Source organism: Leguminivora glycinivorella, chromosome 17, assembly GCF_023078275.1.
Source record: "Leguminivora glycinivorella isolate SPB_JAAS2020 chromosome 17, LegGlyc_1.1, whole genome shotgun sequence".
In the NCBI taxonomy this organism is placed as follows: Eukaryota; Metazoa; Arthropoda; class Insecta; order Lepidoptera; family Tortricidae; genus Leguminivora; species Leguminivora glycinivorella.
Window position 1 is genome coordinate 18,208,140 of NC_062987.1, and position 13,514 is coordinate 18,221,653.

A 13,514-nucleotide genomic window follows, 5' to 3' on the forward strand; every position below is an offset into this window, starting at 1 on the left:
TTGTATTTTTAATTTTCATCCGAAATTAACAAAAAGTGAAATACCAGTTAACTTTCATTATAAGCCTAAGTGCGTTTTCACATTATCTGATCCGATATCGGATGTCGGAACGATATCCCATACATAACAGGCGCCATCTTGGATTTTTTCTATTGAACTCCTTCCGACATCCGATATCGGATCAGATAATGTGAAAACCGACTAACGTCCTGTCGAATTTACCGCAAATAAAAAAAAACACTGTGTAGACGTTTCATCCACGAAGACGCCCAATTTGGTTCGTATTGTCATACCTTTCAAGGTTAGATTTAAAATATTGGCGCGTCTTCATGAATGACACGATTTATAACATATCAAAACCTTAAGGCAAGGACACATATTTAAAGTCACATACAAGTCGAACGCGATTAATTAACATTTTTTTTACCTTTTTTCCCAACGTTTCAGCCAGGTTGCACTGCCACGCAACCACGCCCACAATACACATAGTGCAACCTGGCCGAAACGTTGGGGAAAAAGGTAAAATAATGTTAATTATCGCGTTCGACCTATATGTGACTTTAAATATGAAATAAGTATGTATTCATGATTTACGGTTACTTTCACTTAGTGATGTGCAAGTTGCGGAAACTTTCCAAAAAAATCTTAAATTTCTTGAAAATTTCACGAAACTTTCACGAAAAATAAAGGGAATTTAAATTTATGAAATGGAAAGTTTCCATCCATGCAATTGTCCATACAAAGTATGGAAAGTTTCCGAAGTTTTCCTATGTGAAAATTTCAGAATTTTGGAAACTTTCCGTCGGCACAACTGAAAAAAAAAACATGAAAAAAAAACCGTGAAAAAAAACAGTTTTTTTTCTGGAGTATGTTTTTTTTCTAAAGTACGAAATCTCAAAATTTGCAAAGTAGTTAATACTTTTATACGGTTTTTTAGACTTAATGTTAACTATTAAACGAATTTAATCAAATAACTTTAATTTCTGGTCTTATAAAAGTAACATTTACGAAATCTGTAGTTTGTAGTTATCACTATTTACTGTTGGCAACACCACCGCCTCTCCACGCTACACGCCGCATCGGGGATTCCCCAATAAACGTTTGTATACTGAATTAAAATGTACGTTATTGTTATTGAAACACGTTACAACTCACGAAAAACCGTTATTGTCGTATTATTTGTTCATCTGAAAAAAAAACCATATTTAGAAAAAAAACCAAGGTGCTCGGTTTTTTTTCATGTTTTTTTTCATAATTCTGAAAAAGAAACATTTGGTTTTTTTTTCTATTTACAACCCTAGGCACAACAGTACTTTCACTAGACTTACTTTGACCGGGATACGAGTATACCTCAGTACGCACGGTCCATAGAACCACAGATAGAACCTGTTATTTTTCCCTGTTATTACATCAAGTACGTATTTAGTAAATAAATATAAACATGGAATGTATTGTGTAAGAAAACGTTTGACAACGATGGAGTTGTATTTTTAATTTTTATCCGAAATTAACAAAAAGTGAAATACCAGTTAACTTTCATTATAAGCCTAAGTGCGTTTTCACATTATCTGATCCGATATCGGATGTCGGAACGATATCCCATACATAACAGGCGCCATCTTGGATTTTTTCTATTGAACTCCTTCCGACATCCGATATCGGATCAGATAATGTGAAAACCGACTAACGTCCTGTCGAATTTACCGCAAATTAAAAAAAACACTGTGTAGACGTTTCATCCACGAAGACGCCCAATTTGGTACGTATTGTCATACCTTTCAAGGTTAGATTTAAAATATTGGCGCGTCTTCATGAATGACACGATTTATAAGGTATATCAAAACCTTAAGGCAAGGACGATATAATACCGGGGGACAGACAAAACCCGTACAAAAAAGCGTACCCCTGAAATGTACGGGCCTTTTGGGCTTAAAACTAGATGGCGCTGTTTCGCAGCCTGGCCAAAATCATATTTCTCCAATCATCTTTGCGTGTTTTTATTTTTTATAAGAACAAATGACATGCCTTCTTTATTTTAATATCATGATAGGTATCACGTCAATACACATTTTGAAAAACGATGCATAATAATAAATTTTTAGGCATCGTCAGTGTAGTTATGATAGTATATAATAGGTTGCGCTAAAAAATTGAGTAGTATGAAGATTGTGAATCCTATATAAATCATGCTTGCCTTAAGGTACCTAACTAGAAAATGCAAAGGTGTCATGACATGACACATCATATTGGTGGGTAATTTTTTTTTTTTTAATACTACGTCGGTGGCAAACAAGCATACGGCCCGCCTGATGTAAACCGGTCACCGTAACCTATGGACGCCTGCAACTCAAACAGTGTCACAAGCGCGTTGCCACCCTATTAGAAACTTGTACACTCCCTTTTGCTGTGTTAAGTACACAGCAAAAAGGAATGTACAAGTTCTAAGGAGGGTTCGGGTTGCCGACGACTCAAAGGACAATAGACGGAACGAGTTAGTTCCGTAAGTCCTCCCGTCATCAGCACACCGCACTCTCGTTGAGCTCTGGCAGCCTTACTTACCGGCAGGAACACAACACTATGAGTAGGGTCTAGTGCTATTTGGCTGCGGTCTTCTGTAAGGCGGAGGTACTACCCCAGTTGGGCTCTGCTCTAGATTCGAGCGAGACGATATCCGCTGTGCTGTGCCCTACCACACAAAGCAGAATCATTCAAAACAGAATATCATTCGAATATCATTGTGACCCAATGTTCCAAACGAAAATTGATTTATCGATGGAATTGAGGAATCTTATGTAGTATTGCTTATTTAAAGTCACACACAGGTCGAACGCGATTAATTAACATTATTTTTACCTTTGCTGCCCTTAACTGCTCATAATAATAAATATTTCATCTCACCATGACTAAGCAATACTAACACTTTAAGTTCTCGCGCTTTGTACACATATTTAAAGTCACACACAGGTCGAACGCGATTAATTAACATTTTTTTTTTTCGAAACGTTGGGAAAAAAGGTAAAAATAATGTTAATTAATCGCGTTCGACCTGTGTGTGACTTTAAATATGTGTACAAAGCGCGAGAACTTAAAGTGTTAGTATTGCTTAGTCATGGTGAGATGAAATATTTATTATTATGAGCAGTTTAGGGAATATTGATTTAATTTGTAATTGGAAATTGATGAATCATCCATACTTAATATTATAAATGGGAAAGTGTGTGTGTCTGTTTGTTTGTGGGCCATTTTTTTCAAAGTTGTCCACCCCACTTTTTTTTGGATTTGGAAATTTTTATGTGTTTTCTACTCAGAATAGCGAGCTCTTTCAATCCTAATAGGAGAAAAAAAGTGTCCCAAGGTTTTTTTCCCATTCCGTTACCATTTTTTCATACATTTTGTATGGTGGTAACGGAATGGAAGCTTCGAAAAAATGTATGGAAATCTTGGGATATTTTTTTTTCTACTATCTGCAGGGTTATCACATGATTGCCGCGAGAGTATGTCGCCGCGAGATAGATCACACATCTTCTTCTAATTGTATTAATGACATAAGGACGGGTAGTCTATCTCGCGGCGACATACTCTCGCGGCAATCATGTGCTAACCCTACAGGATCGAAAGAGCTCTCGATTCTGAGTATGAATCGCGTAAAAAATACCCATGTTACAAAAAAAGTGGGGTGGACAACTTTGAAAAAAATGGCCTATGTCCGTCTTTCACGGCAAAACGGAGCGACGAATTGACGTGATTTTTTAAGTGGAGATAGTTGAGGGGATGGAGAGTGACATAGGCTACTTTTTGTCTCTTTTTAACTCGAGCGAAGCCGTGGGCAAAAGCTAGTATATAATAAATATTCGATAGTTTTATGAACAGTCTTATGTTTCAAAAGCTGACTGTGGATGTTCGATTTTTAAATCGGTTAAAATATAGCTGTTCTTATCCGGTCTGGCGTAGTCGGGAGTGACCCTGCCTGCTACGATAGTACTCTTTATTGTACTGTGGCCGCGGTGTCGAGTTCGAGTCCCGGTAGGGACATTTATTTGTGTGAACGGCACAGATAATATGTATTTCGTCACTACTTTTAAAAAATCTCGTATCTCACGCTGTTCCTCAAAGTTAAAACGCAGTAAGTCTATATTCATTCCATACATACTACAAAATTTTTTTCATTGACAGACGAAGATACAAGTTTTTTTAAAGTAGTGTCGATTTGTTCCTGAGTCGTGGATGTTTTTTATGGATATAAGTATTTATATATTATGTATATCGTTGTCAGTTACCGTGAGACTCAGTCAATCTGTGTAAGAATGCCCTATAATATTTATATTTATTTATTATGCATCACGTTTAGACCCATTTCTACTCCAAAGCCACGCATAGAGAGAAGAGAGAGAAATGTATTTATTAAATATAATTTTTGTTACAATTTATGTCCGCATTGCGGGTGTGGATGAAATTACATATAAACTGAAATAAATGTCATATACAAAGAAAAAATGACCAAGGCCTCCAAGTGTCCGATGCTGGATTCGAACCAGCGTACTCCGTTATAGCCACGGATGCCTCAAACCACTCGGCCAACCGGTCACGGCGGCAAGGGTCGAAATTTTCAAGTATATGACACAATTATTATTATTATAGCCTTTTTATTCCTTAAAAATTCATACACATTATTCACTATTTAGTTACATGCTTTGCTTACATAATGCTAACAACATCAATTCAATTCACAAATGAATACTCTCATTTTTTAAAATAAAATTTAAAAAAAGATATCTATCTAAAATTCATTCAATTCATTAATAGCTCCAATTTGATGTCAATATTTTAAATTTATTCAATTGTAAGAAGATTAAAATTTGGTTTATATATGTATAATTAATAATTTTATGATTATTTATAATTTTAGCATTCGCATAAAGTAAATTAAAAATTTATTAATATTAAAATATTACGCAATATCATTATCAATTTGGGTCTACATTTTAGTTTATAGTAATTACTGGTAACATTAGAAAAGTAATAAGATTATTATGTATGTGTATGTGTAACAAGCAGGTTATTTTAATAAATTTTATTTAAAATAATTTCTAAGGACCTCTTCGCGAGTAAAGGCCTCCTCCATGCTCTTCCATGCGTCTCTATCTTTCGCTTTATTTATCCAGTTTGTTCCCGCCACTCTGATAATCTCATCATTCCACCTGTCTTTCGGTTTTCCTCTCATCCTTTTGTTGGGCGGACCTGTCCATGTGGTAATTTTACTCGTCCATTTGTCGGGGTGCATGCGGGCAACATGACCGGCCCATTTCCACTTTTGTCTCTTGCAAAATTCTACGGCATCTATAATATTGGTTTTTTCCCTGATTTCGGCGTTGCGCACTTTGTCCTTCCTTTTAATATTTAAAATACTTCTCTCTTGAGCTGCTTGACATGTTCGAATTTTGTGTTTAGTACTGTGACAATATATCCATGTTTGGCTGCCGTAGGATAGGCAAGGAAGTATGCAGGTATCTAAAACTTTTTTCTTCAATTTTATAGGTATTTTAGATTTCAAAATTTCTTTGTAACTCCGGAATTTATTCCATGACATGTTTATACGTCTATTTATTTCATCTTCATGCCTGTTTTTAGAAAATGACACCTGTTGTCCCAAGTAAACGTATTCTGATACATATTCGAGTGCAGCGCTGTTTACGTAGATGGGTATTTTTGTAGAGTTCGTCATTACTTTTGTTTTTGTAGTGTTTAACTCCAGGCCGATGTTGAGACTGACTGATATGACACAATTACCGAAGGCTAATTAATTAATTAATTGGAGGCCTTGGTCATTTTTTCTTTGTATATGACATTTATTTCAGTTTATAGTTAAATAATAGTAGTGTGTCTACTAAAAAACACAAATTAAAATATTTCCTATGAAATAATTTAATTTGGTCTTAGAGGGAAATTACATATGTCTTAAAGATCTAGTAATTTTATTTATGTGTATATTATTAATGATAAGTTATGGATGAATGTATAGAATCCACTCATAACAAGGGAGCTCGAGGAGGCTCTAGTCGCTTACTAACGAACTTATTCCTCTTGGGCTTATTTATATAGGGCACTTCACCGATTCTTGTGCTAAGCAACATTGGGTTGAATTGGCCATGCCTTGTGTATGCTTGACCTGGAGTATCTAACCCTTGAATGCGCAGCTTATCCAGTTTCTGTATCATGTCATGGTGTAGATCATGTATTCTTATGTGCCATGGGTCTTCGTCAAGCATTTCCCATAGGGTAGACGTCGATAGTGATCTAGGAAAACTGCCAGCCGACTTTAATGCCATTCTATATTGACGCTCAATCGACTGAAGATTCGTCTTGCTAATTCTAGGAAGTAATTGTACTATACCGTAATCAATGATAGGTAGGTGTGCTTGAATCACGGTTAATTTTGTTTCTATGTTGACTTTAGAATACCACCCGATTATTGGAGAAAGTATTCCTCTCACAATCTTAGCTTTAGCGATTACCTTTTTTAAATGCTCGTTCATACTAAGTCTCTTATCCAATATCACGCCCAAGTATCTTACACTTTCCTTATATTCTAGTACTGACCCTTTAAGCTTCACAGTTGGTTTATAGCCTCTTCTCGAAGTACTTCTGGATTGTTTCTTTGTAAACATTATGCATTCAGTTTTATCTACATTGCACTGTAAACCCCATCGATCGTAATAGTCTATAATTTCTTCAGCTGCCCATGTAGCTCTTGCCGTGGCATGGTCAGGTGTTTTAGATGCGTTCAATATGCAAAGATCGTCCGCATATTGTGAAAGCATTTCTCCGGCGATTTTGGTATTTGGTAAGTCATGTACATATAGATTAAAAATCATTGGACCCAATATAGATCCTTGGGGTACTCCATTAGGCACTGATTTTTCTTTGCCTGTAGTCGTCCTGTATTTTCCTCTTATTTTTCTATTACTAAGATAGTTTTCAATTAGCTTGATAACGTTATTTGGTATGTCGGCTTCTTGAAGTTTACGTGTCAGTCCTTTATGGTTTATAGAGTCAAAGGCTTTGCTTAGGTCGGTTGATATCATGGCGACACTGTTACCTTCAGCGAGTGCGTCACAAATGAACTTCGACGTCCTGAGAATCTGAGTGCTAGTTCCTTTACTAGCATATAATATTATGTTAGACTCCTGAATATAATAACCTATAGGTAATAAGATAGTTTCCTATCCTTAAAATAAAATATTTTATACTCAAAATAAAGGACCACATACGTTTAAAAATATCTAATTAAAGTAAATGAATTGCTCCAGACGTCAACTCAGTACTTATTTCATAGTTATTCCGTATTAGACTTTTTGACTAGAGCTACGTTTAAAATATCCACAGTCAACTCACAGACTTTTGAGCTGTGTACAGTGTGTTCCCAGCTTTAAGCTTTGTGGTCACCTCTGTAAATAAACTAGGAGACTAAGGAGACTAATTCAGATTTGGCAATCAGCCGCCGATTTTTGAGTCTCACGTATTCGAATTCAGAAAATTGTCAAAAATAATATGCAAGTCACCGTTTTCAACCGGTATTTTAGTGACAGTGAGACTCAAAAATCGGCCCCCAGTTTTGGATTTGATATTGTATTGATACGACCTTCAAGTTATGAACAGCTACGGTTTAATTAGTATTATATGAAACTAGCTTTTGCCAGCGGCTTCGCTCGCGTTAAATTCGAAAATTGATTACTGAGGAGACGTTTTTTAAATTACATTCAGGCGGCGTGGCGCTGACGTCCGTTCCGCGTCGGCGGACACGCGTCTCTTGAGTGTGGACGGTCCCTAAGATGGTCGTCACTTTCATAATACAGAGTGTAACAAAAATGGTGGTAATCCGTTTAAGGGCGTACTCAGTATCGTATTCTTATCAGGAAAAAGTAGAAGAAAATTTTTTTTATCGCTAAAAAAATTTTCACTTTTGTATGAGCCGGGCCGCGCGAATCGGTCGAATCTCCATACAAAGATAAAAACATTTTTTGCGAAAAAAAATTTTTATCCTACTTTTTCCTGATGAGAATACGATACTGAATACGCCCTTAAACGGATCACCACCATTTTTGTTACACCCTGTATATCAATATCAATTCCCAAATATCAAATTATGAAATCAGAATCCTCTAGGCTTTAAACCCGCATAATCATTAAGCTTAGGACAAACAGCACAAATACCTACATACCTACAAATTACGAAGTTGCCAACTATGATTACACCTGCCGGTGTAGCCGAGTGGCTATCGTCGACGCCAGACACCGACAAAAATGCAGTCTGCCTCTGTCGCGCCAATACGCAAGAGCGATAGAGATAGATAGCTAGGCAAGGAGATATTATCGTGAGCGTTTGCTGCATTTGGCTACGCACCCTGGCGGCCAACGATAGGGCCTTTGGTTTTTATTGTAGTTTAGGAGTTTGGCTACTTTAAGCCTGGAATACTAAGGTGCTAGCAATTATGCAAAATAGGTGTATTAAATAGGTGTATTGTTTGCCCGTGTGGTGACGGGTTAAGAATTTCACCACCCCCTTTCTTCCCGTGGGTGTCGTAGAAGGCGACTGTGGGATATGGGGTAAATTGTGGCGTAGGCGAGAGGCTGGCAACCTGTCACTGCAATGCCACAGTTTTGTTTTCTTTCAACCCCTTATTTGCCAAGAGTGGCACTGAAGCCTTAGTAGTTTCATGTGTTCTGCCTACCCCTTTATGGGATACAGGCATGATTGTATGATTGTATGTATGAGGTGTATTAAAATATTACGTTTTGCTGCGATTCAAAGCTCGGACCAGGCTTTTCTCAATATCTCGGTGCGCTTATAAAAAATATTGAATTGGTAATCGCTTGGATAGTGACACCGATTATCCATACTAATATACTTAGAATTATAAATGGGAAAGTGTGTGTGTGTGTGTCTGTCTGTTTGTCCGTCTGTCACGGCAAAACGAGCGACGTATCGATTTTTTTAAGTGGAGATAGTTGGAGGGATGGAGCTATTTTTTGTCTCTTTCTAACCCGCCACTTCCCTTATTTTGATTATTTTCGATATTCATTTCGATATACACGTGCGAAAAGGAAATTCGAAACAAGTGGCGATAAATTAAAACACGACCGGGAGAAAGGGAGACCTTTTTTACTCAATTGTATCGTAAACTATTTAAGGTGTCTCAAAACTAACAAATAAAAGTTCCAAATAAAGTGAGTTATCGCTTTCAGTATTATCTTACGAGTATCTTATACTTTTAAACGAGCAATTCTTGTATATTTATTTATTTATTTATTTATATATATATTTATTTACACTGACGATCTCGGAAACCGCTCTAACGATTTCGCAGAAATTTGTGATGTGGCGGTTTTTGGGGGTGAAAAATCGGTCTAACTTATCCTTAGCGCGCCATCTCGTGTGCAGTAGTTGTACTGTTAAGACAGAATTCTTTCGGTCGATGTAAGTACTATTTATTGCAAACACTAGATGGCGACACAGGTCAAGGCTAAAACGAATAGAAAATACACTATTTGAGTTTTTGTGGCGAAATGCGCGCCATCTCGTGTGGAGTAGTTGTGTTGTTAAGGCTGAGAATTCTTTCGCTCGATGTAGGTACTATTCATTTTTGAACTAGATGGCGACACATGTCAAGGATACGAAACAGAACCGAGCGAAGCTCGGTTGCCCAGATATTTATAAGTTAAACTCCAAATGAACTCCAACCGTATTCGACTCCCTCCAGACCTTTGGGACACCCAGTGACTCAGAAAAACGGCAATAATCCTAGCTGTCTGAATATATTCCAATGTAGGCCAATTTATACCCCAAATATGGTCCTGGGGGAGAGCCTGAGATACATAAACATGCAAATTATGCCGCGTGAAAAAATATTTCTACGGTTTTTTAGAAGTGTGACGTCTGTCGCCTTTAGGCTGTTTATGTTTTTTACAAGCTCTTATTTACTTTTACCTACTGATGTGCAAGTTGCGGAAACTTTGAAAAAAAAAATCTTTAATTTCGTGAAAAATTCACGAAATTTTCACGAAAAATAAAGGGAATTTAAATTTATGAAATGGAAAGTTTCCATCCATACAATTGTCCATACAAAGTATAGAAAGTTTCCGAAGTTTTCCTATGTAATAATTTTAGAATTTTGAAAACTTTCCGTCGGCACATCAGTACTTTTACCTGTCCCGTTGTCTGTCTGTAATCAAAACTTGCAACTTAAATTTGACCCACTTCCCGGTTTCCGATTTTTTTTTAATACCAAGTCGGTGGCAAACAAGTATACGGCCCGCCTGATGGAAAGCGGTCACCGCAACCTATGGACGCCTGCAACTCAAGGGGTGTCACATGCGCGTTGCCGACCCATTAGAAACTTGTACACTCCTTTTTTGAAGAACCCCATACCGATATCCGATTGCGCTGACATTTTGCACACATATATATATTTTTTGATATGTAAATCATGTGACAATGGCATCATGGAGCTGATCTGATGATGGAGCAGAAAGATGACCATAGGAACTGTAATGAAATGTCATATCCTCATCGGGTAAGAGGTTTTTAAAAACGTCTCAGAAAGCAGTAGTAGATGACTGTTGAAAGAAAAGTACAGTCGGCGATAAAAACTTGTGTTAAAAATGATTCTTTACGAAAAAAATGTATTGCACACATTCTAGCGGAGGCATGTAGGCATAGATAATCGAGTTTATAGAGACTTACTGTGAAATTAAAACGTGTACGTCGCAAAAATACCTAATTCCTTTTGAAAATTTATAGTAGGTATTACATTTTGGAACGAGGGTGAGAAGTTAAATATTACAAACGAGGGTGAGTTAAGTTAGATTAGTATAAAAGTTACTTAAAATGGTAGTTGAAATCTCATAACTCCTGGGAGAATGGTGCACATATACTGTGCTAGTGTGATGAAAAGTTCTTTACACATAATATCAATGAACTCGTATTCAAATAGTTCCTGTTTTGAATGCGTACACAAACTTCATCTCACTCTACACCCGACAATAATCGAACCAGGTCACTAACTACATAAACTTCCATGTAAACGACTCCGTTTTATTTGCTTCCAAGTGTACATTTTAATCAAGCAAGCGTTCAGGTGTTTAAATGTTGAGTAGCGATGCAAATTAGTCGACTGTGTAGTTTGAGCGAATTCGTAATGTAATCAGAAGGCGACACAGGATTCAATTACTTTTTTTTTAATATATGTTTTATGTGCAGAGTTTTAAGTCGTGGTAAGTCAAACGTGGTAGGCGCGCCTCGGCGGAGGCAGTGCTGCGTGCGTTTTGCTCAGCCGAGCAACCCGTCTCGGCCGATTCGCGCCTACATTGGACATTTGCTGCGCGAGCACTTTGCCTCGCGACCTGCCTTGCTCTGTGTAGACCTGACTAATAAATAAATTATCTAATAGGATTAATCTGTGTTAACTTTTAGTATTCCAATGTTTAAGGTGAGATTCTTTTAATAGGTACTGCTTGGCAAAATGAGTAAAAATTGAACTATTTTTTCATAGCAACACTTACTTTACTCAATACAACTGACTCAATAGTTGCCACATGTAAACCAGTTTACATAGACGCGCCACCGTCCCTGTTTTTTTCTACTTTTGTTTGCCAGCCTGTCTTATACAGTTTAAAATCTATTATTTTATATACTTCCCAGAAGACGTGGTATCAGCACAAAATGTGAATCAGTTTAAAAATAGACTAGACAAGCACATCACATCTACAACTCGGCTATGATCACTGTCATAATGATCACTGCCTGCTTATTAAATAATGATAATAATTACCACTCACCAAATAATAAACGCCAAACGGCATCACGACGACTGCCACCAGCAAATCGGCGACCGCCAGACTCACTATGAAATAGTTCGTCGCTGTTTGCAAACTACGCTCTCTAGACACGCTTATTATCACCAACACATTCCCGAACAACGTCAACAGTGGAAACACTAGCAAAGACAACGCCCAGTAATTATAACTCACATCACTACACGTTCCATTTTCAAAAGTACAGTTACTCTCGTTCAGCGTTCGAAAAAAGAATGTGTCATTCAAATCTAGAAGCATTCGTAGCCCCGTTTCATTCACTAGTGTCGTATCTGGCGGTTCGATTTTCGGCGTATTCATTTTATTATTCAGTTGGCAGCGCGTACATTTCTGCTCGCCGATCTGAAAAAAAAAAACGTTTGATCAGGTTTGATTTATTTAAAATATACATGTAGGGATTAATTCAACAAATTCGCATGGATTAACTAAACATACGCTTCGGTTCGTCAAAATTGGAATTTGTTCGATCCAGTTTTAAATCAGATTTCAGAATTTTGGTGGGTCAATGAACACAAACTCGTAGATTTGGCTACTCTAAAACCTGGGATTTTACGATAATAGAAAGTGTGTTGTAGTAATTTATCAATTTGCAATTGATTGAATGATATGTATATGTAATATTATTAATATATTCCCCAATAAGTCATGAGAGCTTTTTCAAGCGTTGAGTACATGCCTAATAGCAATTTGTTCAGATTAAATTTTCAATTCTTTATCATTCGCTCATCAATGGACATCATTCGCTCGCCTTTATCCCAGTCACTTGGTCTCGGCGCAGCATGTCTTCCGCTGCCATAATCTCTATCACCCGTCATCATTAACTTGTTTTCATTTTAAAGCATCTCTCACACAGTCTATCCACCGTATTCTCGATTTTCCTCTCCCGTTTCTCCTACCCACATTCATTCGTGGTAAACATACAAATCAAAAGTATCCAAATATAAAACTTCATATTTTCATACATCGTTTAAAACAGGCAAGATAGCGTTATACTGAATAGTTTACAACGCCAAACTTTCCCGAAACTAAACGCAACAGATTTTCATAAATTTCCAAAGTTTCAGCGCGCCGTCTAATTTGAAAGGCGGTCGTATTTTAAGAACAATCCTTGTTTATTACTGATGTCGAGCGGTATTACGTAAAGCAGTTAGTTAATGAAATTCTAGGGACTAAGTGTCGTGTTATCCGGTATCGGACATATCCGATTCATATTGTATCTCAATCTTAAATCAGACGTGCCTTTAATTAGTGAATTAGTTTGAATCGGGCCAAAAACCAGTATTATGACTTCAAAACAAAGCCAAATAAACTAGGTAGGTTTAGAAATATACATCAAAATTAAATAAAGGATAAAACTTGTTTGATCGTAATAGTTGCATCAACTATATTTAACCATCTGTGTTTGATAAAGATCTTAATAATATAAGGCTTTAAAAATTATTTTATTATTTATTTGTTTTATTAAGAGCCCATATTGTCCCACTGTTGGGCTACTTGAATGGCGACCATGGGGAGAAGAACGCCGTCAAAAAAGACCGCAGATGCGCTGGTCGGACGATATCAAAAGGACAGCTGGGAAAAAGTGGCTCCAGATCGCACAAAACCGTGACGAGTGGCGCATGTTGAAGGAGGCCTACACCCGA

At 37.0% G+C, this 13,514-nt stretch overlaps 1 protein-coding gene across 1 annotated transcript in view; it reads right to left on the bottom strand.

Annotated features, from left to right (window-relative positions):
- Positions 1-12,667, bottom strand: part of LOC125235622 (dopamine D2-like receptor) — a 115,974-nt gene extending 103,307 nt beyond the window's left edge. Inside the window, exons 1-2 of the mRNA XM_048142220.1 lie at positions 12,635-12,667; positions 11,836-12,213 (exon numbers count right to left, since the gene is read on the bottom strand). Of these exons, the coding sequence (XP_047998177.1) occupies positions 11,836-12,213; positions 12,635-12,667 (411 nt within the window). The remainder of the gene's footprint in view (positions 1-11,835; positions 12,214-12,634) is intronic.
- Between the last annotated feature and the right edge of the window lie 847 nt (positions 12,668-13,514).